Genomic DNA, 21,311 nt, shown 5'->3' with positions numbered 1-21,311 from the left:
TGAGGTATCACCTCACACCGGTCAGAATGGCCATCAACAAAAAAATCTACAAACAATAAATGCTGGAGAGGGTGTGGAGAAAAGGGAGCCCTCTTGCACTGTTGGTGGGAATGTAAATTGATAAACCACTATGGAGAACAGTATGGCGGTTCCTTTAAAAACTAAAAATAGAACTACCATACAACCCAGCAATCCCACTACTGGGCATACACCCTGAGAAAACCATAATTCAAAAAGAGTCATGTATCACAATGTTCATTGCAGCTCTATTTACAATAGCCAGGACATGGAAGCAATCTGAGTGTCCATCGACAGATGAATGGATAAAGAAAATGTGGCACATATATACAATGTCATATTACTCAGCCATAAAAAGAAATGGAATTGAGCTATTTGTAGTGAGGTGGATGGACCCAGAGACTGTCATACAGAGTGAAGTCAGAAAGAGAAAAACAAATACCATATGCTAACACATACGTATAGAATCTAAAAAAAATGGTTCTGAAGAACCTAGGGGCAGGACACGAATAAAGACACAGACATAGAGAATGGCCTTGAGGACACGGGGAGGGGGAAGGGTAAGCTGGGACGAAGTGAGAGAGTGGCATGGACATATATACACTGCCAAATGTAAAAGAGATAGCTAGTGGGAAGCAGCCGCATAGCACAGGGAGATCAGCTCGCTGCTTTGTGTCCACCTCGAGGGGTGGGATAGGGAGGGTGGGAGGGAGACGCAAGAGGGAGGGGATATGGGGCTATATATATACACATAGCTGATTCACTTTGTTATACAGCAGAAACTAACACACCATTGTAAAGCAATTATACTCCAATAGATATTAAAAAATAATAATAAAAAAATTTAAAAATTAAAAAAATAGGCAGTCTAAGGCCTAAAGAGATTAAAACACATTGCCCTCTAACTATAATTAATTACCAGGAAAAAAATAACTATGGAAGGCAAATTATAGGGAATATGAGCACCTCTGAAAAGGTGTTTTTTTATTTATTTATTTGTTTGTTTGTTTTTGGCTGCACTGGGTCTTCACTGCTGCACTCAGATTTCTCTAGTTGCAGTGAGTGGGGGCTACTCTTCATTGCGGTGCACGGGCCTCTCATTGCGGTGGCTTCTCTTGTTGTGGAGCACAGGCTCTAGGTGCGTGGGCTTCAGTAGTTGTGGCACGTGGTCTCTAGAGCACAAGCTCAGTAGTTGTGGCACACAGGCTTAGTTGCTCTGCGGCATGTGGGATCTTCCTGGACCAGGGCTCAAACCCACATTCCCCGCATTGGCAGGAGGATTCTTAACCGCTGCGCCACCAGGGAAGTCCCTGAAAAGATGTTTTAACGCAGATGGTTAATCAGTAAGCAAAAGAGTGGTTCACATTTCAAACCAAGATTTATTCAACAGACTCCAACTCAAAAGACCTGGATCCCAGCCATGCCAATTACTATTCATTGAGTAAGACTCACTCTTACCCCAATTAATTACTCCGCCGTGAAATGAGGACAATAATATCTACCTCAGAAATTATCATGAAGAGGAGAAGGGTAAAAAAAATCTAATAAAAATAGAGAACAACAAAGCTGGTGTATGTTAATAAAACCATATCAAGAATTAAAATAAATGTGAACAGTCTAAGCATGCCAATTAAAAGATAGAGATTATCATAGTGATTTGCAAAAAGCAAAATCCAAATATATCGTCTATACAAGAAATGCACTTTCTTTGAGATATTATTGACATATAACATTATATTAGTTTCAGGAGTTCAGTATAACGATTAGGTATTTGTGTATATTGTGAAATGATCACCAATAAGCTACTTAACGAAATGCACTTTAAATATAAATATACAAAGATATATTTAAGTTAAAAGTAAAGGGAAGGAAAGATATATACCATGCAAATTCTATCTAACTTATGAACGTCAGACCAACCTTATAAATGACAAGCTCAAAGTGCCTAACTTAAATATTAAGAAACCTGACATTACATGTCTTCAGGAAAATCCAGCAGTGAACACAGATGAGGGTAAACGTCTAACAGGTTGTGGGCCCTCTTCTCTAAAAGCAAAAGGTACTCTTCCAAAGTTAGAGCAAAATCCAACAGATTTTCTGAGAGCACATATACAGAAAAAAGTCCACTTAGGTGACTGGTAAATATAGCTATGAGAATACCGCATATAATACTGTACTACAAATATGTGCATAATTAGAGATAAGCATCCCATTTAAAAACATATTCTCTGAAAAAGATGGGTAATATTATTTTTTCCTCAGTTTTTTACAAGCAAAGTACTATTTAACTCAAAAGTAAAAAAACATTATAATGATACTATTCTTTACTCCAAAAGTATACTTTATTAATAAGAGTTAATTAAATAAAACCTGTTAATCAGAATAAAGGCTTTTAAAAATTTTGCATGTCAGTGTTTTTGTACCTCAGCCCAAGATAGAGTCACAAATACTGGATTTATCCCCTCATCCAAAAACAACCAAAAAAGCAGACAAAATACATAAATAGTGGTTTTCCAGACACTGAACATCAGGCAGTGAAAGACAATGATCTCTAACAGATGGGAAGCAAATGAAATGAGCCCCTTCAAATGTCACATCTTACTGCCTTGAGGGTTTCAAGGCTACAACCCGAAGAAGGAGAACCAAATGGAGCCAGGCAAGCTTCCTGAGTTAAGGGAGGAGGCAGAACTGAGAGTCTAGGAAAATCAATGCCACTAAAGTGAACAGGACAGAGTTCCAGACAGAAAAGAATTCCACAGGGAAATAATTCCAGAAATCTATACAGGGAATCCCTGAGTATTCACCAGAGTATAGATCAGCACATAAATATGAGAAAACTACCCAAGGCCAGGAAAAAAAAAAAAATTTTTTTTAATTGAAAAAATTAGAACACAGCACATGTTCACATATAGAACAGTCATTTCCATCAGCCAGCCTGCAAAAACTCATAATTCATGAGATATTAGGTACTTTCCTTGGTAATAGGGAAGGTGTTTCCTTGGTAATGGGAAATAATTAGCCCTAGACTGAGCAATTCTCCTGACCCACCTAACAAACCATAAAGCAAAACTTGAAAGAACCAAACTGTTTCCAAAAAATTAACTACATGCCAAAACAAAGTTCAAAAATATTCGTAAATAGAAAAAATATCAAGCACCTAAAAAGGTAAAATTCACCATGGCAGGCATCCAATGTCTGGAGTATAAAGAAGCAGAAAAAAACAATCTATGATGAGGAGAACAATCAATCAAAATGATCCAAAATTAACACACATGTTAGATTCGCAGAAATAAACATTAAAAGTTATTATAATGGCATTCCATATGTTCAAAAGTTAAGTAAAGATATGGAAGATATTAAAAAGTTGAACTTCTAGGGATTAAACTACAATGTCTGAGATAAAAAATACAATGGATTGGATTAACAGATTAGACAGGGAAGAAGAAAAGATTAGTGAACCTAAAGACATAGAAAGAGAAACTAGCAAAAACAAAAGACAAGAAAAAAGCAGACTGCCAAAAATGAAAAGAACAGTAGTGAGCTATGCTTCAAGCAGCTTAATATGCATGTAACTAGAGTCCCCATAAGCAGAGGAAGGTAGAAAAACATATAAAGAAATAATGTTCAGGGACTTCCCTGGCAGTCCAGTGGTGAAGACTCCACATTTCCACTGCAGGGGGCACAGTTTCGATCCCTGGTTGGGGAACTAAGGTCCCGCATGCTGCACAGCGTGGCCAAATAAATAAATAAATAAAAGAAATAATGTTCAAAATTTTTTCCAAATTTGATTAAAATAATAAACCCAAAGTCCAAGAAGCTCAACAAGCCCAAGCACAAAAAAACATGAACAAAAAAAACCAAAAAAAAAAAAAAACCCTACACTGAGACATCATAATCAAACTACTCAAAAGCAGGGATAAAGAGAAAATGTGAAAAGCAGCCACAGAAGAAGACAGGTCAGAGAAGCCAAAAAAAAAAAAAAAAAGATGACAGCAGATTTCTCCTTGGAAACAACGCAAGTAAGAAGACACTAGTGGGCTTCCCTGGTGGCACAGTGGTTAAGAATCCGCTTGCCAATGCAGGGGACACAGGTTGGAGCCCTGGTCTGGGAAGATCCCACATGCTGTGGAGCAACTAAGCCCGCGAGTCACAACTACTGAGCCCACATGCCACAACTACTGAGCCTGTGCGCCGAGAGCCCATGCTCTGCAACAAGAGGAAGCCACCGCCATGAGAAGCCCGCAACCGCAATCAAGAGTAGCCCCCGCTCGCCGCAACTAGAGAAAGCCTGCATGCAGCAACGAAGATCCAATGCAGCCAAAAATAAATAAAAATTTTTTTAAAAAAGACACTAGTATATCATAAAGTACTAGAATCCTTAGAATCTTTCAAAAACAAAGGCAAAAAAAAAGCAAAATAAAGACATTTCCAGACATACCAAAAAAAAAAAAGAAAGAATCCATCACTAGCAAACCTGCACTATAAGATATATTAAAGGAAGTCATTCACGCATAAGATGGAAACATGGACCTACACAAAGGAACAAAACACTGGAAATTGTAACTAGATGAGTATGATTTTTTTATTATCATTTAAATCACTATTAGAAATTGATTTTTTTTTTTTTTTTTTTTTTTTTTTTTGGCGGTACGCGGGCCTCTCACTGCTGTGGCCTCTCCCGTTGCGGAGCACAGGCTCTGGACGCGCAGGCTCAGCGGCCATGGCTCATGGGCCCAGCCGCTCCATGGCATGTGGGATCTTCCCGGACCAGGGCACGAACCCGTGTCCCCTGCATCAGCAGACGGACTCTCAACCACTGTGCCACCAGGGAAGCCCAGAAATTGATTGTTTAAATAAAAACAACAATGTATTCATGAGTTTATGATATATGTGAAAATAAAATGTATGACAACAGTAAGATAAAAGCTGGGAGAGGAAAAACAGAAACAAACTATTAGAAGATTCTTATACTATACATAAAGTAGTATAACATAACTGAAGGTAGACTGTGATAAGTTAAAGATACACTGTACACTATAAACCATAAGGCAATCAATAAAATAACAATGACAAGCTAATCAACAAACAAAGGAGATAAATGGAAACATAAAAAATAATTTAAAAGAAGGCAAAAAGGAGGAAAAAAGCAAACAAAGGGTAGATGGGATAAATAGGAAATAAACATCAAGATGATACACTTAAATCTAACCGTATCAATAAGCATATCAAATGTAGTCGAAATACCACTGTCAGAGATTATCAAATTGGATAAAAAAAGATAGGCCCAACAAGATCAACTGCCTACAAGAAAAGGACTTTAAATAAAAAGACACAAATAGTTCAAAAGAAAAACATTCTTTGTTTTTTGGTTTTTGAGTTTTTTTGGCGACGCCACACAGTTTGCCGCATCTTAGTCTCCTGACCAGGATCGAACCCATGTCCCTGCAGTGGAAGCTCAGAGTCCTAACCACTGGAGCACCAGGGAATTCCCAGGAAAAAATATTTTTAAAAATACATACCGTCCGTGGAGAAACTGTCTTCCACAAAACTATCCCTAGTGCCAAAAAGGTTGGGGACCGGTGATACAGAGGACATATCACTGAAATTGAGAACCACATGGGAAAAAAAAAAAGAAACAGAAAAATCAATAAAATCAAAAGCTGGTTGCTTAAAAAGAGCAACAAAAGTGACACAGGAATGAAAAAGATGATATCATTATATATTCTACAGACACTGATAGAACAATAAAATATTACAAGCAACCTTTTGCCCCTAAATTCAACAACTTAAATGAAATGGTCAAATTCCTTGAAAGATTGAAACTGCCAAAGCTCACACAAAAACATAACCTGAATAAGTAGTACATCATTAAAGGAATTGAATTTGTACTTAAAAACCTTCCAACAATAAATACTCCAAACTTAGATTGCTTCACTGCCAGTCTCTGCCCAACATTTAAGGGAGAAATATATTATATTCTACACAAAATCTTAAAAAAATTCAGAAGAGGTGGGAACCCTTCCAAACTCATTTTAGGAAAGTAGCTTTACCCTAATACCAAAATTAGACAAAGATATTAAAAAAGAAAACTATAGTTCAATATCCCTCTTGAACACAGATACAAAAATCCTCATATCAAAATACTAGCAACTCGAATCCAGCAATATATAAAAAGGGTAATACATCATGACCAAGTAGAGTTTACCCCAGGATGCAAGACTGGTTCAATACTCAAAAAATTACTTAATGTAATTCACCATATGTACAGATTAAAAAGAAAAATCACACAATTACCTCAGTAGATGCAGAAAAAATATTTGACAAAATCCAGCAACCCACTGCTGATAATTGGGGGGAAAAAAAAACAAAACCTCTCAGCAAACTAGGAATAGAAATTACTCAATTGGATAAAGAGCATCTACAAAAAACCTACAGCTAATATCAGACTTAATGATAAAAGACTTATTTTCCCCTAGCATCAGGAACACGACAAGGATATACACATTCACCACTTCTGCTCAACACTGTACTGGAGGTTGTGCCCCATGCAATCAGGAAGGGAGGGAGGAAGTAGAGAGAGAGAGAGAGAGAAAGAGAGAAAGAAAGAGAGAAAAGAAAGAAAAAGAAAGAAAGAAAGAAAGAAAGGAAGGAAGGAAGGAAGGAAGGAAGGGGGAGAGAGAGAAAGAGAAAAAGAAAGAGAGAGAGGAGGGAGGGAGGAAGAAATACAGAGAGAGAGAGAAAGAGAGGGAGGGAGGGAGAAAGGAAAGGCACTAAGATTTGAAAGGAAGAAGTAAAACAATCTTTATTCACAGTCAACATGCTCATCTACATAGAAAACCTAATGGAAGCCATCAAAAGTTACTAGACCAAATAAGTTTAGTGAGGTTGCAAGAGGTAAGATCAATACACAAACCTCAACTTGAATATGAATGTTCATAACAGCTGAATTTGTAATAGCCAAAAACTGGAAGCTACTCAAATGTTCATCACCAGATGAACAGATATACAAATTGTGTTATATCCTTACAGTGGAATATTACTTAGCAATAAAGGAATGAACTACTGACACAAAACAACATGAATGAATCTAAGATAGTTACACTGAGTGAAGGACACCAGATCAAATATATGTGTGTGTATATATATCCACACCAGACTGACTTAATTTGTCCTGCCTTTGAGGATGATTTGTAAGAAGTTGAATTATCAATAATAAAATGTTTTGGGTGCTCTGATAAACATGAAAACAAAGTAAGAAAAATGGAAATGGGAAAAGGTGTTTTCCTCCTAGAATTGAAGAAATAATGCATTAATTTTTGAATAATTCAGGGTTAAAAGGTAAAAACAAGATGCTGAAGTTCTCACTGAGAAAGGCTAGAATTCCTATGCACTGTTATTTTCCTGATGACTATCTAAAAATGGTGCCCTGATTTAGGTTTTGGGAAACATTAAAAAAAAAAGAAAAAAGCCACCATAAGAGAGTGTTATTTGGTGAACTATTTTTTTACATTTATAAATGTGGTGTTAGCATCACAAAATATAAATATACACACATACACACACACACACACACACACACACACATATATTCCACTTACATAAAGCTCTAGAAATGCAAATTAATCTACAGCAACAGAATATAGATCAGTGGTTGCTGGGGGAAGAGGCACAGAAAAAAGGCAGAAGGTAGGGATTACCTTGCAGGTGGTTGCTATGTTTACTATCTTGATTGTGGTGATAGTTTTACAAGTGTGTGTGTGTGTGTGTGTGTATACATACATATATATGTGTATATATATATAGAAACTTAATGTACTTTAAATGTGTGCAACTTATTATAAATCAATTATGCCTCAATCAAGCTATTCCAAAAAATGCCTTCAAAATCATACGCAATTGCCTTGGTCAAGCATTCCAATCCAATGCTTTGATAAAAGGCTTTGCTTTTTAACAGTTCTATCACCAGTATAATGGAATATTAATATAGCATGCCAATGTTTCATAGTCCTGGGCAATCAATTACATAAAATTGGAATAATACCATTCTATTTATGTGTTTCTAGTCTCATTTAGTTAAAAGAAAAATTGAAGTAGGCAGGTCAAATACTGTCCCCATTTTACATGTGAGAAAAACTACAGCCTAGGAAAATTAAGTGATTTACCCAAGGACTAAAAGATAACAAATGTTGGGAAGTGAGACCAAAACATGGCCTCATAGACAGTTATGTTCCCACAAATTCTAAACTGAAAATTAGCAAGACCAACTTCAAAGGTCCCTGGTCAAAAAATGAGTGTTCTCTAGAGATGACTGATAAGCTACCTGGAGTTCTGATAATGAAAATATCACTGTGAATAAATCAGAACTATAATATTCTTGCCAACCAGCATTCTAGGAAATTCTTTCCACTATTACAGGTTAGATTTCCTGAGATTCTTTAAAGAATATATTCCAGGACTTCCCTGGTGGTGCAGTGGTTAAGAATCCGCCTGCCAGTGCAGGGAACATGGGTTCAAGCCCTGGTCCAGGAAAACTCCTCATGCCACGGAGCAACTAAGCCCATGTGCCACAACTACTGAGCCTGCACTCTAGAACCCAGGAGCCACAACTACTGAGCCCACATGCCACAACTACTGAAACCCGTGCACCTAGAGCCTGTGCTCCACAACAAAAGAAGCCACCGCAACGAGAAGCCCATGCACCGCAATGAACAGTAGCCCGCGCTTGCCGCAACTAGAGAAAGCCCATGTGCAGCAATGAAGACCCAATGCAGCCAAAAACAAATAAATAAATGTATTTTTTTTAAGCTTTAAAAAAAGAATATATTCCATTAAATTGTCCCCATCTCTCCCAATAAAATCACCTACAAGCAGGATTATCTCTACCTGAGCAATGGGCAACGCTTAAAATTCCCTTAAGAAATCAAAATCCCAAATCTAGGCTTCATGCAAGTTTGGGGTTCAAATTTACATTACTTATGTGGCACTGGAACTCCCCAAACTAAAAATTAATTTTTAAAACTGGCACTGGGCCAATGATGTCTGTGATGGTTTAGAAAACAGCTCCCAATCTCCTTCCAGGTAAAATTCAAATTTCTTGTAAAATTTTCCTTAAAGATTTTTTCTAAAAATGCAAATTAAAAACTTAATAGACAAACTGGACAGCAGATTAGACAGAACTGAAGAAGGAATTACCTAGAAGACAGATCTGAGGAAATCACCCCCAATTCAGGGAAAAAAAAAAAAGATAAATGGATAGAAAATGAGTGAGCTCTATTTAGAAAACAGAATGAGAAGATCCAACAAATATGTTATAGTAGCATAGTATCCGAAACAGAACATAAAGAATGGGAAAGAGTTGAAATTCAAAGAGACAATGGCTGAGAATTTTCAGAACTGATGAGAGACACAAATCCTCATCTAGAATCAGCTCAACAATGAAGCCACACCTAGACACATCAAACTGAAAGTACAGATCACCAAAAAGTAAACCTTAAAACTAATTAACAAAGGCAGATTACTTACAAAAGAACAATTAGATGGAATATAACTTCTCAACAACAGAGACCGGAAGACAACAGAAAAGTACCTTCAAAGTGTAAGGGAAAACAAATTTCAACTAAAATTCTTAATCCAGTTAAAATATTATTTGAGAGTGAGGCTGAAAACTACTCTAGTACCTGATTACATCATGTTCTTTCAAGCCTGTGAAGCTTTATGTTTTCTGTTCCTTCTATCCATAATGTCCTCCTTTAACTCCCAATCTCCTTCCAGATCAAATTCAAGTTCTTTGTAAAGTTTTCTTCAGCTTTCACTAGTAGGCAGTATCAACAGAGGCCACAGAGGCTAAGAACACAAGATTTGGAATATGCACAGAAATCGGTGTAAATAACAGCTGTGTCACTTTGGTCATGTTGCCTCCCTGAGACTATATTTTACTTAGGTAGATGATAATATCAACCCCTAAGGCTTGTTCAGAATGTTAAATTAGATATATGTAAATTCCAGACCTACAATAAAACTCATTAATAAGAAAATGTACAGATTAGCTATTAGAAGAGACTTCAGAATATTGCTTGATCAATATTAAAAAAAAAGCATTTGAAACTTTTTATACTATAAAATATTGAGAAAAAGCAATAAACAAGGAATTAGAAAAAGTAATTTTTTAAATGATATTTATAGTAGAAACAAAAAGAAGGTATCGGGGAACAAATTTAACAAAAGATACACAATTTATGGAGGAAATTACTTTATTGATAGAAAAAACAATTTACACTACTCTCACGGTTAGGAAGATTTAATACTACAAAGATGACAACATGTGTATTCTACTGAAAAGAATTCCACTGCATGATTAAACAACAGTTTAATTGTTTCTATATTTTCTATATTTTCTCATTATTTCTATATTTTTCCTATTTCAAATAGTATTATAATGAATATCCTTGTAGAGACTCCTTCTGCAATGTCCTCAAATTTAGCATGATTCCAAAAAATAACTAACAGAATTTTCCACAGAACTTGACAAGCTGACCCTGAAATTCAAATGAAAAAGCTAGGGACCAAGTATAGCCAAGATTCTTTTGAAGAATTATAAGGGAAATCCTGCCATATTGAGATATATTCTAATGTTATAATAATTAAAGTAGTATGATATTGTTGCAAGAGACATATCAATACAACAGAGAGCTTAGGACATATACAGGAAACTGATACGTGACAGAGGTGGCACAAAAATCAATGAAGAAAAAAATGGCTGTTTAATAAATGGTGCTAGATGTTTACAGTACCCAAGACATAGAAGCAACCTAAACATCCACTGACAGATGAATGGATAAAGAAGATGTGGTACATATATACAAATGGAATATTACTCAGCCATTAAAAAGAATGAAATAATGAAATAATTCCATTAGCAGCAACATGGATGGACCTGTAGATTATCATACTAAGTTAAGTAAGTCAGACAGAGAAAGACAAATATCATGTGATATCACTTATATACAGAACCTAAAAAAAAAAAACATGGTACAGATGAACTTATTAACAAAACAGAAACAGACTCACAGACTTGGAGAATGAACTTATGGTTACCGGGGGGAAAGTCTGGGGGGGGAGGGTCAGACTGAGAGTTTAGGATTAAAATGTACACACTGCTATATTTAAAATAGATAACCAAGAAGGACCTACTGTAAAAAAATTTTTTTTAATTAAAACAAAATTTTTTTAATAAATAAACAGTGCTAGAATAACTGGATCCTCATATTGAAAAAGATAAAATTAGATCTCGATCTCACATTATATGTAAAAATAAATTCCAAATGGGCTAAAGACCTGAAGATGAAATACAAAATGTTAAATCTTTCAGAAGAAAATTTATAAGCATTTTTTTAAACCAAGGTAAAGAAGTTTGCTTTAAAAAGACAAATAGGACTTTCCTGGTGGCGGAGTGGTTAAGAATCCGCCTGCCAATGCAGGGTACACGGGTTCAATCCCTGGTCCGGGAAGATGCCACATGTCGCGGAGCAACTAAGCCTGTGCACCACAACTACTGAGCCTGCGCTCTAGAGTCCGTGAGCCACAACTACTGAGCCCACACACCACAACTACTGAGCCCACGTGCTGCAACTACTGAAGCCCACATCCCTAGAGCCCGTGCTCTGCAACAAGAGAAGCCTTCACACCACTACGAAGAGTAGCCCCCGCTCGCCACAACCAGAGAAAGCCCACGTGCAGCAACGAAGACCCAACGCAGCCAAAAAATATACAAATATTTTTAAAAAACACAAATAATACAAACTACAGTAGTAAAACTAGATTTTTAATTTCAATCTTTTTACAACACTATTATATATTACAAGGTGAAAAGACAAGCCACAGCCTAAAACAATGAAATGAGGAATCCAAAGATCAGTATCTAGCATACATTAAGACTCAGTAAAATAGAATTTAAAAACCCAGTAGAAAACAGGCAAAGAATATGAACCAGCAGTTCACAAAAGAAGAAACTAAATGGCCTAAAAACAAATGAAAAGATGTTCAACTTTACCTAGCAGTCAGGAAATGCAAAATTTTTAAATATGTTTATAACCAACAGACTGGCAAAATATTATATATAGAGAGACAGAGAGATACATATATATATATCACCAATTTTGGTAAGTAGAAAAACAGGAACTCAAATTCCTGGTGGAAGTGTAATTGGGAGTAAACTGGATAAACCAACAGAAGGCAACTCTTAACTATCTAGTAATGCCGAAGAATAGAATGCACACTCTATGATCCAATGATTCCTCTCCTAAAAACATTCTGGTATATCTATACAAGGAGACACATGCACAGATGTTCACTACAGCCCTTTTAGAAACAATGAAAAATGTAAAGCATCTAACTGTCCTTCAGCAAAGAAATAGGTAAGCAAACTATGGTTTAATCATACTATTGAATGTTTAATAGTAGTTAGAAATGAATGAACTAGTCTATTTTAGCAACATGGCAAATAAAAAAGGCAAGCTGCAAAAGGATTCATATAATGTAAAATAATTTATGTAAAATTTTCACATAAATATTGTTTAAATGTAGTACATTTAAGTAAATGTAAAAAGTAAATATAAAAGTAAGACATAGGGCTTCCCTGGTGGCGCAGTGGTTTAGAGTCCGCCTGCCGATGCAGGGGATGCGAGTTCGTGCCCCGGTCCGGGAGGATCCCACATGCCGCGGAGCAGCTGGGCCCGTGAGCCATGGCCGCTGAGCCTGCGCATCCGGAGCCTGTGCTCTGCAACAGGAGCGGCCACAACAGTGAGAGGCCCGCGTACCGCAAAAATAAAAAATAAAAAAAAGTAAAACATGCATGGATATGACACAGGAATTTCAGGAGAATGGTAACCCCTAGGGAGGGAAAGAGGAAGGAAGGGAGAAGAGGATGATCTTTATTTTTCTGATTGAAAAAAGCTCTAAGGAAAATATGACGAAAGGTTGACCTCTATTAATCTCAGTGGTGAGTACAAAGGTATTTGTTATATTATTTTTATACTTTTATGTATATTGAAAATGTTTCATAGTTGAAAATAGTTTTCAAGAATTTAATATGAAATAAAAATGATTAGAAAAAAATTACTATTTAACAACACTTCTAAATTGCTCTGTTGTAGTTATACCTCATAACTTCCTAGTTATGAGGTTTATGAGGAAGATGACTAGAAATTACACTTCCAGCTCAAGGAGAATCTTCACGAAGTAGAATCTGTCTACCTCATTTCTAGTAAATTAGTAATGACAAAAAGTACAATGAACACAGAAAAGAGAACACAGATGTCTTTAACTCCTCTTCCTCCAAGCTCTCAGAACAGGAGTGTTGTGCTCCTTTGTCTGAATTTGTGACTTAAGTTAGATGGATCCTGCTGTAGAGAAAATTCCAGATTCATAGGAAAGAAAATTTCACAAGTAATCCATGTAAACACATAGATAACATACTAAAACTCTGAATATGTGCAAAGAGAATATAAATAAAAGAGATAAATATGGCACAGGTCTTCATCATCAAATCTTTATTGAAAGTTTGGTACTTGTAGCGATATAAACTAGAAATGAAAAAGAACTGTTAATTCAGAAAATCAAATCCTGCAGTTTGGTTTCACACTGTACTTATGCTATAGAAGTGTTGTCCCTACACATGAGCTTCACAGTGAAGATAAAACTCACCACTGGACTTTGCAACATGAGACTTTGAGGACAGGAATATATACAGTGAGCTAAAAAAAAATAACAAGAGAGGATGCCACTGCAAAGGAGATGATAAGGTTGGCAAAATAGGTAGAGGCCACGTTGTGGAAAACACTGACGCCAGGCTAAGGGCGCCAGACTTTAGCTTATAAAAAATGGGAAGCCATTTTTTTTTTTTTTTGGCTGCGCCAGGTCTCAGTTGCAGCCCGCGGACTGTTAGTTGCGGCATGCAGGATCTTTTTTGTTGCAGCATGGGGGCTTCTTAGTTGTGGCATGCTTGCGGGATCCAGTTCCCTGACCAGGGATCTAACCCGGGCCCCCTGCATTGGGAGCACAGAGTCTTACCCACTGGACCACCAGGAAGCTATTTTAAGCAAAGTAGTCACATATGTAAAGCAGAATTTTATATGAGTGAAAGTTAGACTGAACTGTGAGATTATTACAGGCAGGAAAACAGTAAATTATCATGGAATAGGTTATGATGTGATGAAGGCTTGACCTAAGGTAACAGCAGAGAATGAAAAGAACAAATCTAAGAGAAAACAAAAGAACAGGTCTTGGTACCAAGCATGCAAGGAGAGGGAAAGGGAAGAATCAATAATGACACAAGGAGACACTATTAGATATCTACCCAAAATCCATTCCTCTGTTTTTCCCCAGACATGAGACAACAAAGACCAAATGTAAACAAACTAAGTGATGGAACAAAAGTTTATAAAAAGCCTGGGTCCCCAATAACACTAATAAGCTGCTGAACTAGTCCTGAGATGCAAAACAGTAAATCTCTTCAAGGTTTAAGCCACAAGTAGCTGGGATTTCTGACTGGGGGGAAAATGATACTAATTTAAAAAGAAACAAAGGGAATTCTCCAGCAGTCCAATGGTTAGGACTGTGCTTTCATGGCCAAAGGCCCAGGTTCAATCCCTTGTCAGGGAACTAAGATCCCACAAGCCTCACAGCACGGCCAAAAAAACTAAAATAAAATAATAAATAAATAAATAGGAAAATAAAAAAGGAAAATCTACATGGAAGTATTTTGGAGAGCGATATAATTGATTCAATTTTAGACATGCTGACATTAAGGTAATGGGAGGGTATTCAAGTGGCCAAAAGTTCCCAAACTGGTATGACTCAAAATAACAGCTTCCTAGATTTAACCAATGAAACTTAGATTATTCAAAGTTACAGATTTCTTTACTATAGGATTTCTTTAAGATGTTACACATTGCAGATAGTCAAGAAGATATGACGTGAAGTGTTTCCCAAATTTGCTTGGCCACAGTACACCCCTCTGTAGTAGAAAATCTCTGTAAAACATGTCTAGAGAAATAGATAAAGTATAGCTGATCCTTGAAACTTTAAGAATAGGGTATTATAGGGACTTTCCTGGTGGTCCAGTGGTAAAGAATCTGCCTTCCAATGTGGGGGACATGGGTTCGATCCCTGGTCCGGGAACTAGGCCCGCACACCACAACTACTGAGCTCGCGCACTGCAACAGGAGTGCCCGCGTGCCACAAACTACAGAGCCCATGGGCCCTGGAGCCCATGCGCCACAACTAGAGAGAGAAAATCCACATGCCACAACTAGAGAGAAGCCTGCACGTCAACAAAGAGCCCGGGCCACAACGAAGGATCCCACGTGCCGCAGCTGAGACCAGACTCAGCCAAATTAATTAATTAATTAAAAAGAATAGAGTATTCTACAAAGAACTCACTAATACATGAAAAGATAATACAATTAGAATATCACCATTTTGCAGCCCCTAATAAAATAATAGATCTAGACAATGATAATCGATAGCTGCAAAAATCTTTAACATGATAGGGAACTCCATGACAAAGGATTGGGCTGACAAACCTGAACCCACTGATCAACCTAACATTTACTAAAGAATAGACAAGGAGACGTTCTGTGGCTCCAGCTATTATTCAACAGGAAATATAAAACACCATGATAAAGTTTTCTTGCCCCCTCCCCAAAAAAAGAGAACCTAAAATTTGGTCAAGACTCTAGATCCAACTACTAGTGTACAAGAAATAATGGGCAGAGGAACAAGTTACATATCACAGAGATGCAATCAGTAAAACCCAGAATGTCGGTTTCTTTAATTAATAAATTGCAAAGAAGGAAAAAAGAAGGGGGAGGGGGAGACTATAAATTAAGATTCTTAAGAGAAATAAAAACCAAATACAACATTAGGACATTGTTTGCATCCTACTCCTAAATTAACCCTAAGAAATCATTTATGAGACAAGTGGGAAAATCTGAATACTCACTTGCTATTTGAAGATATTAAAAAATCACTGTGAATATTTTAGGTACTATAATTGTGGTAACAGTACTGTAATTATTTTGTGATAAAATACACATAACATAAAATTTATTATTTAACCATTTTTAAGTGGTATTAAGAACATTCACATTGTTGTGCAACCATCACCACCATCCAACTCAAGAACAGTTTTATCTTCCCAAACTGAAACTCTACCCATTAAACAATAACTCTCCATTCCCCCTTGCCCCCAGCCCCAGACAACCACCATTCTACTTTCTGTCTCTGTGAATGAGACTATTGCAGCTACTTCATATAAACAGAATCATACAACATTTGTCTTATTGTGTCAGGCTTATTTCACTTAGCATAAGGTTTTTAAGGTTCATCCATTTTGTAGCATGTGTCTGAATTTCATTTCTTGTAAAGGCTGAATAATATTCCATCTTATGAATATGCCACATTTTGTTTATCCATTCATCTGTCAGTGGACATTTGGGTTGTTTTATTTTTCAGGGTTTGTATCTTTTTACTGAGATACATACTTAAACATTTATAAACTGAATTATAAGATACCTGAGATTTGCTTCAAAATAGATAAAAAAGATATCACTTTTCACTTATCAGGTTAACAAAGATCAGAAAAACTGGTAACACCATATACATTGGCCAAGATGTGTGGAAACATGCTCATTCAAATACTGTTGGTAGGAGTGTAAATTAATCTCTTTGGAGGGCTCTATCAAAGTTTAAAATGCACATTTCCATTAACCAGATATAATATAACTTCTGATAATTTATCCTCACACATATACTCACACATACACAAAGAAGTGTATACAAGAATACTGACTACAATAAAGCTTATATTAAGCCCAAGACTGGAAACAATTTACATGTCTATCAGAAGGGAACTGACTGAAAAAATTACAGTAAAATACAAAAATATGAAAATGCAATAGAATACAATTTAACTTTAAAAAAGAAAATAAAATGGTTCTATGTGTACTAATAAGAGACAGAATCCAATAAGTACGTTCACAGGAAAAAAGCAAGATTCAGAAGAGTATAACACTGTTCAACCAGACATTCACTGCTTTGATTTCTGGCATTGCCACACACCAAATAACCTAAAAACTTCCTACAACACAACATCTAGAAATGCTGAGTAAATTATAACTAAAATCTTTTAAATGTATAACTAAGCTCAAAAGTAAGGGAAATCTCTCACTGAGGTGTGGGATGGAGGAAAGAGGAACCTTTACTTTTTACTTTTCCACCTACTTTTATGTTATAACCAATAAGTATTACTTTTGAAATTAAAAAAGAAATCAGTCCTGAAGTACGCTGAAAAAAGATGCTATAAATTTAATAATCCATGCCACTCCCTGAATAACTAAAGCAATGTAATCTCAGGGCAAATTTTCAGGTATAACAGCTACTATTTTATCCAATTTAATTCAACATTTACTACTAAGTACAAGAGCCTTTGAAAAATAATAGCAAGATGAGGTTCCTATTTTTTAAGGAGTTTAGAATCTGTGAGGAAGAATAAGGAGGCAAAAGAAATCAATAATACACGATAGAACATGAAAATGGTCATCCTCTGCATCAAAATTTGAAAACTAAATGTTTAAAATTCCAATTTCTGGTTCGTAACATCAGAACCCCAAACCAGTCTGACATTAGTTTAGATTTTCCATTACTTTTTTTCTTTTTTTTCTCCATTACGTTTTTTGAACTCATCCATCCATTAATCATTTGTGACAATGACTGTACTTACATTAGTGGCAACATACAATTATTAATACAGTTTCTATAGGCTTTGTGATCTCTTCCCACAAATGAATTCTCAGTTGTTTTCTTCCTTTGATTCGTATACCTGTTAATAGGCCACATTTATTATATCAGTACTACTAATCAAAAATAACTGAATTCCCTGGTGGCACAGTGGTTAAGAATCTGCCTGCCAATGCAGGGGACACGGGTTCAAGCCCTGGTCCGGGAAGATCCCACATACCACGGAGCAACTAAGCCCGTGCGCCACAACTACTGAGCCTGTGCTCTAGAGCCCACGAGCCACAACTACTGAGCCCGTGTGCCACAACTATTGAAGTCCGCTTGCCTAGAGCCCATGCTCCGCAACGAGAAGCCACTGCAATGAGAAGCCCGCACACTGCAACCAAGAGTAGCCCCCACTCGCTGCAACTAGAGAAAGCCCGTGCGCAGCAACGAAGACCCAACACAGCCAAAAAATAAACTAATTAATTAAAAAAAAAAAAAAAAAGGAATGGTACTTGTAGAGGCAATAGAGAGAAGTACTGAACTGTCAGGCTCTGGAGCCAGCATGCCTAGCCAACTACCTGTGTAATCCTGAGCAAGTTTCTTAAAACTCTGTGCCCCACTTTCCTCTTCTGTACAATGGGGATAATAACAGTAACAATCTCAGAGTTATTGATTAAGTGAGTTAATGTAAAGCAGATTTTAATATTTGACCACTATTTTCCAAAAAGATGAATAAAACTCCAAAATTTTAATAGCACTCTGTTGTTGAGGCTGGTGTGAAAGAGAGTCACATGTTCTGCTTACTCCTAAGCCTTTTGGGGGGCAATCTGGAAATCCCACTTTGAGAATTTATCCCACTGATATTCTTGCACAGGTACGCAAAGAGAGGTATACCAGTTTTTTCTTTCATACTGAAACCAAAATGTCCATCAAAAGTGATGACTAAATAAAGAATGGCAAATTTATGACATGAAACACTATGCAGCAGATTGCTTTTTTTAATAGAGTGAGTACACTGATTTACTGACATGGAAAGATCTCAAATAAGTGAAAAATTCAAGATGTATACAACAGTGCACATGATACGTTACCTTTTGCATAAAAAGAGGCTGAAATATCAAAATACATATTCATCCTTGTTTCTTTTTGCACTAAGAGGAACTAGTAACAGTGTGAAGAAACTGGGCAGATGGGAGACAGGATGGGAGGGAAACTTCAAACTGTGTATCTTTTTAATTTATTTTTTTGCTTTTTTAGCTACATAAATATCTTACCTATTCAATTGTCAATTTTTACAGTATTTTTAAGTGTCAGGTATACACTTTAAGCTGGCAAATGTCAGCTGCAATTATTGCTATTGTTGTTACTAGCAATAGCAGTATTATAAGTATTATTATCATTAACAAGCTCAAAACAGCTCCTTTCTGAAGCTTTTTTCTGCACAGAGCCTCCTCTGACTCCCAGACTATTTAAGGAATTTATCATTTTCTACTCTAGTGTAAGCGGCTTAAGGGGCAGGTCAATGTCTTGTTCATTTTTAATATCCTAGGAGCCTTGCTTGTACCTAGTCGATACAAATATTCTGGAATAACAGTAACTTACAAGTACTCCAAAGAAAATAGTGACCATTACTAACGGGATTAGACTCTATCATTAATTATAAGATCTGAAAACTGAAAAACTTGAATAACTGGATTTGCTAACATTCTTTCGGCTACTAACCAGCCAAAATTTCCTCTCTTTGACTAAGTTTTTCTTTCCCCGGGACTTCCCCAGACACTGACATCATATCCCAAGCCAAGACACAACATGCATCAACTCTTTAACTCACTGCAATCTCTGAAATGTCTTTTGTCCTAAATCCCAACACCCTGGTACATCATTCCTACCGAAAAAGCATTTGAGTGTTTCCTTTTAGATAGAGGTTCACATATTAGTCAGTGCATAAAGTGCCCTTTTAACTGGAGAAGACCTAACACATGATTCGTAATTCGCTCAGTGTTTTGTTTGTGCTGGTATGGAAGGTATTCTATAATTGACTGCTCGCTCGGTAGCTCAATTCTAGATGTCATTCCAGCACAACAAATACTCCACTGACAGCTCAACAGTCACTTTTCATACAGGCCCCTCCCCTTCCCTCCTCCCTCAACCCCCATCAGCTCAAGAGCTCCTTCCCTCATACTGACACACTGACAGTTCAGAAGTCCCTTTCCACAAGCTGTCCTCCCCTGCAGCTGCAAGACCACCTCCCCGAGTCGCATCATCCAGCGACCCAATTCGGTCCCCAATATCATCCCTCTCCCAGCCAATCCAAATCACATCATCAGTCTCTTCCCAAGAAACAGGCAGCTTTAAAGCCCTTCCCAGCAAGTACGCAATTGACAGCTCGACAACAGATTCCCCGAGTATCCTCTCCTCTTCTCTCCGCTCCTACCCCACGCACTGGCTCTTTTCTCTCAATCACTCGTTCGCCCTGGCTTCCCCGAAAATTCACAGCCTTGTTCCCTAAATACGCGCTCCGCTCTCCCCCTCCTCCCCATCCCCTTCACCGCTGACAGCTCAGTCACTTCCATCCCCATGTGGCTGCAACCTCCTGCCCCACTCCTTTCCCTTGACAGCTCTGGGTCGGCTCCAAGCTCCCCTCCCCAAGGCCTCCCCAGACCTCGGCCTGGGCCTCCCGCGGTGCCCCCCGCCCCGGAGGACAGCTCCACTCACCCACTCTCCCGCATCACGTTGCTGTCCCCGCAGTCGCAGGCACCGCCGGCCTGGCTGCGGAACATGTTGAAGTCGTGTCCGGTGTGGTCACCCTGGTGGAAGCACTCGGCGCACAGCGACATGCAGGGAGAGATGCCGCACGTCCGGCAGCGGTAGGCCACGAAGTTGGCTGTCCAGACCAGGCCGCAGAGCGCCGCGGGGTCGTAGGCCCGCACCGCCGCGCAGAACTCGTCGTAGCCTCCGCCGCCCGCCAGAAGGCACTTACACCACTCCAGGGCCTCCTCCTCGGCCGCCCCCGGACCGCCCCCGCCGCCGGCCGCCGCCGCCTCCTCGCCGTCTGCAGCCGCAGCCAGCGGCCGCTCGGCGCTCAGCACCCGCTCCAGCAGCGCCTGCAGCTCCTCGGCACCTGCGCGGTTGTCTGGCCGGCTGAGGGCCGCCTTCAGGTGCGCGGCGGTGGCTGCCTTGTCGAGGGCCAGCCCGGGCGCGGGCATCTCGGCTTGGGGTGGCTGCGGACCCCCGACGGCCGCCGCCGCCGCCGCCGCCGCCATGATGAGAGCTCAGAATTTGGAGAGTCCAGGGCCGGCGGCTCCTCCTGGGAGGGTGGGGGAATTGGCTGCTGCGATTGCTCGGCCCTCCCAACTCTCGCGATACCCCGGGGCTGCCGCGCACCTCTGCCTGTGTCCCCGCCCCTGCACACGCCCCCTCGCGCTGGGGTGCCTGCTTCCCGACCCTCTCGCTTGGGGCGGACCTCCTGTTTCTTCCTCCGACCTCTTGGCTCTCAACTACAATTGAGAGCC

At 38.5% G+C, this 21,311-nt stretch overlaps 1 protein-coding gene across 5 annotated transcripts in view; it reads right to left on the bottom strand.

Annotated features, from left to right (window-relative positions):
• UBR3 (ubiquitin protein ligase E3 component n-recognin 3) overlaps positions 1–21,101 on the bottom strand; it is a 232,759-nt gene extending 211,658 nt beyond the window's left edge. For all 5 annotated transcript variants that reach the window (XM_082840764.1, XM_082840766.1, XM_082840767.1 and 2 more), the window contains exon 1: positions 20,515–21,101. In XM_082840764.1, coding sequence (XP_082696890.1) covers positions 20,515–21,062 — 548 coding nt within the window. In that variant the 5' untranslated portion in view covers positions 21,063–21,101. The remainder of the gene's footprint in view (positions 1–20,514) is intronic.
• Between the last annotated feature and the right edge of the window lie 210 nt (positions 21,102–21,311).

The sequence above is a fragment of the Leucopleurus acutus genome (assembly GCF_964270905.1).
Source record: "Leucopleurus acutus genome assembly, chromosome: 6".
Lineage (NCBI taxonomy): Eukaryota > Metazoa > Chordata > Mammalia > Artiodactyla > Delphinidae > Leucopleurus > Leucopleurus acutus.
This window is presented reverse-complemented; position numbering and strand designations above follow the sequence as displayed.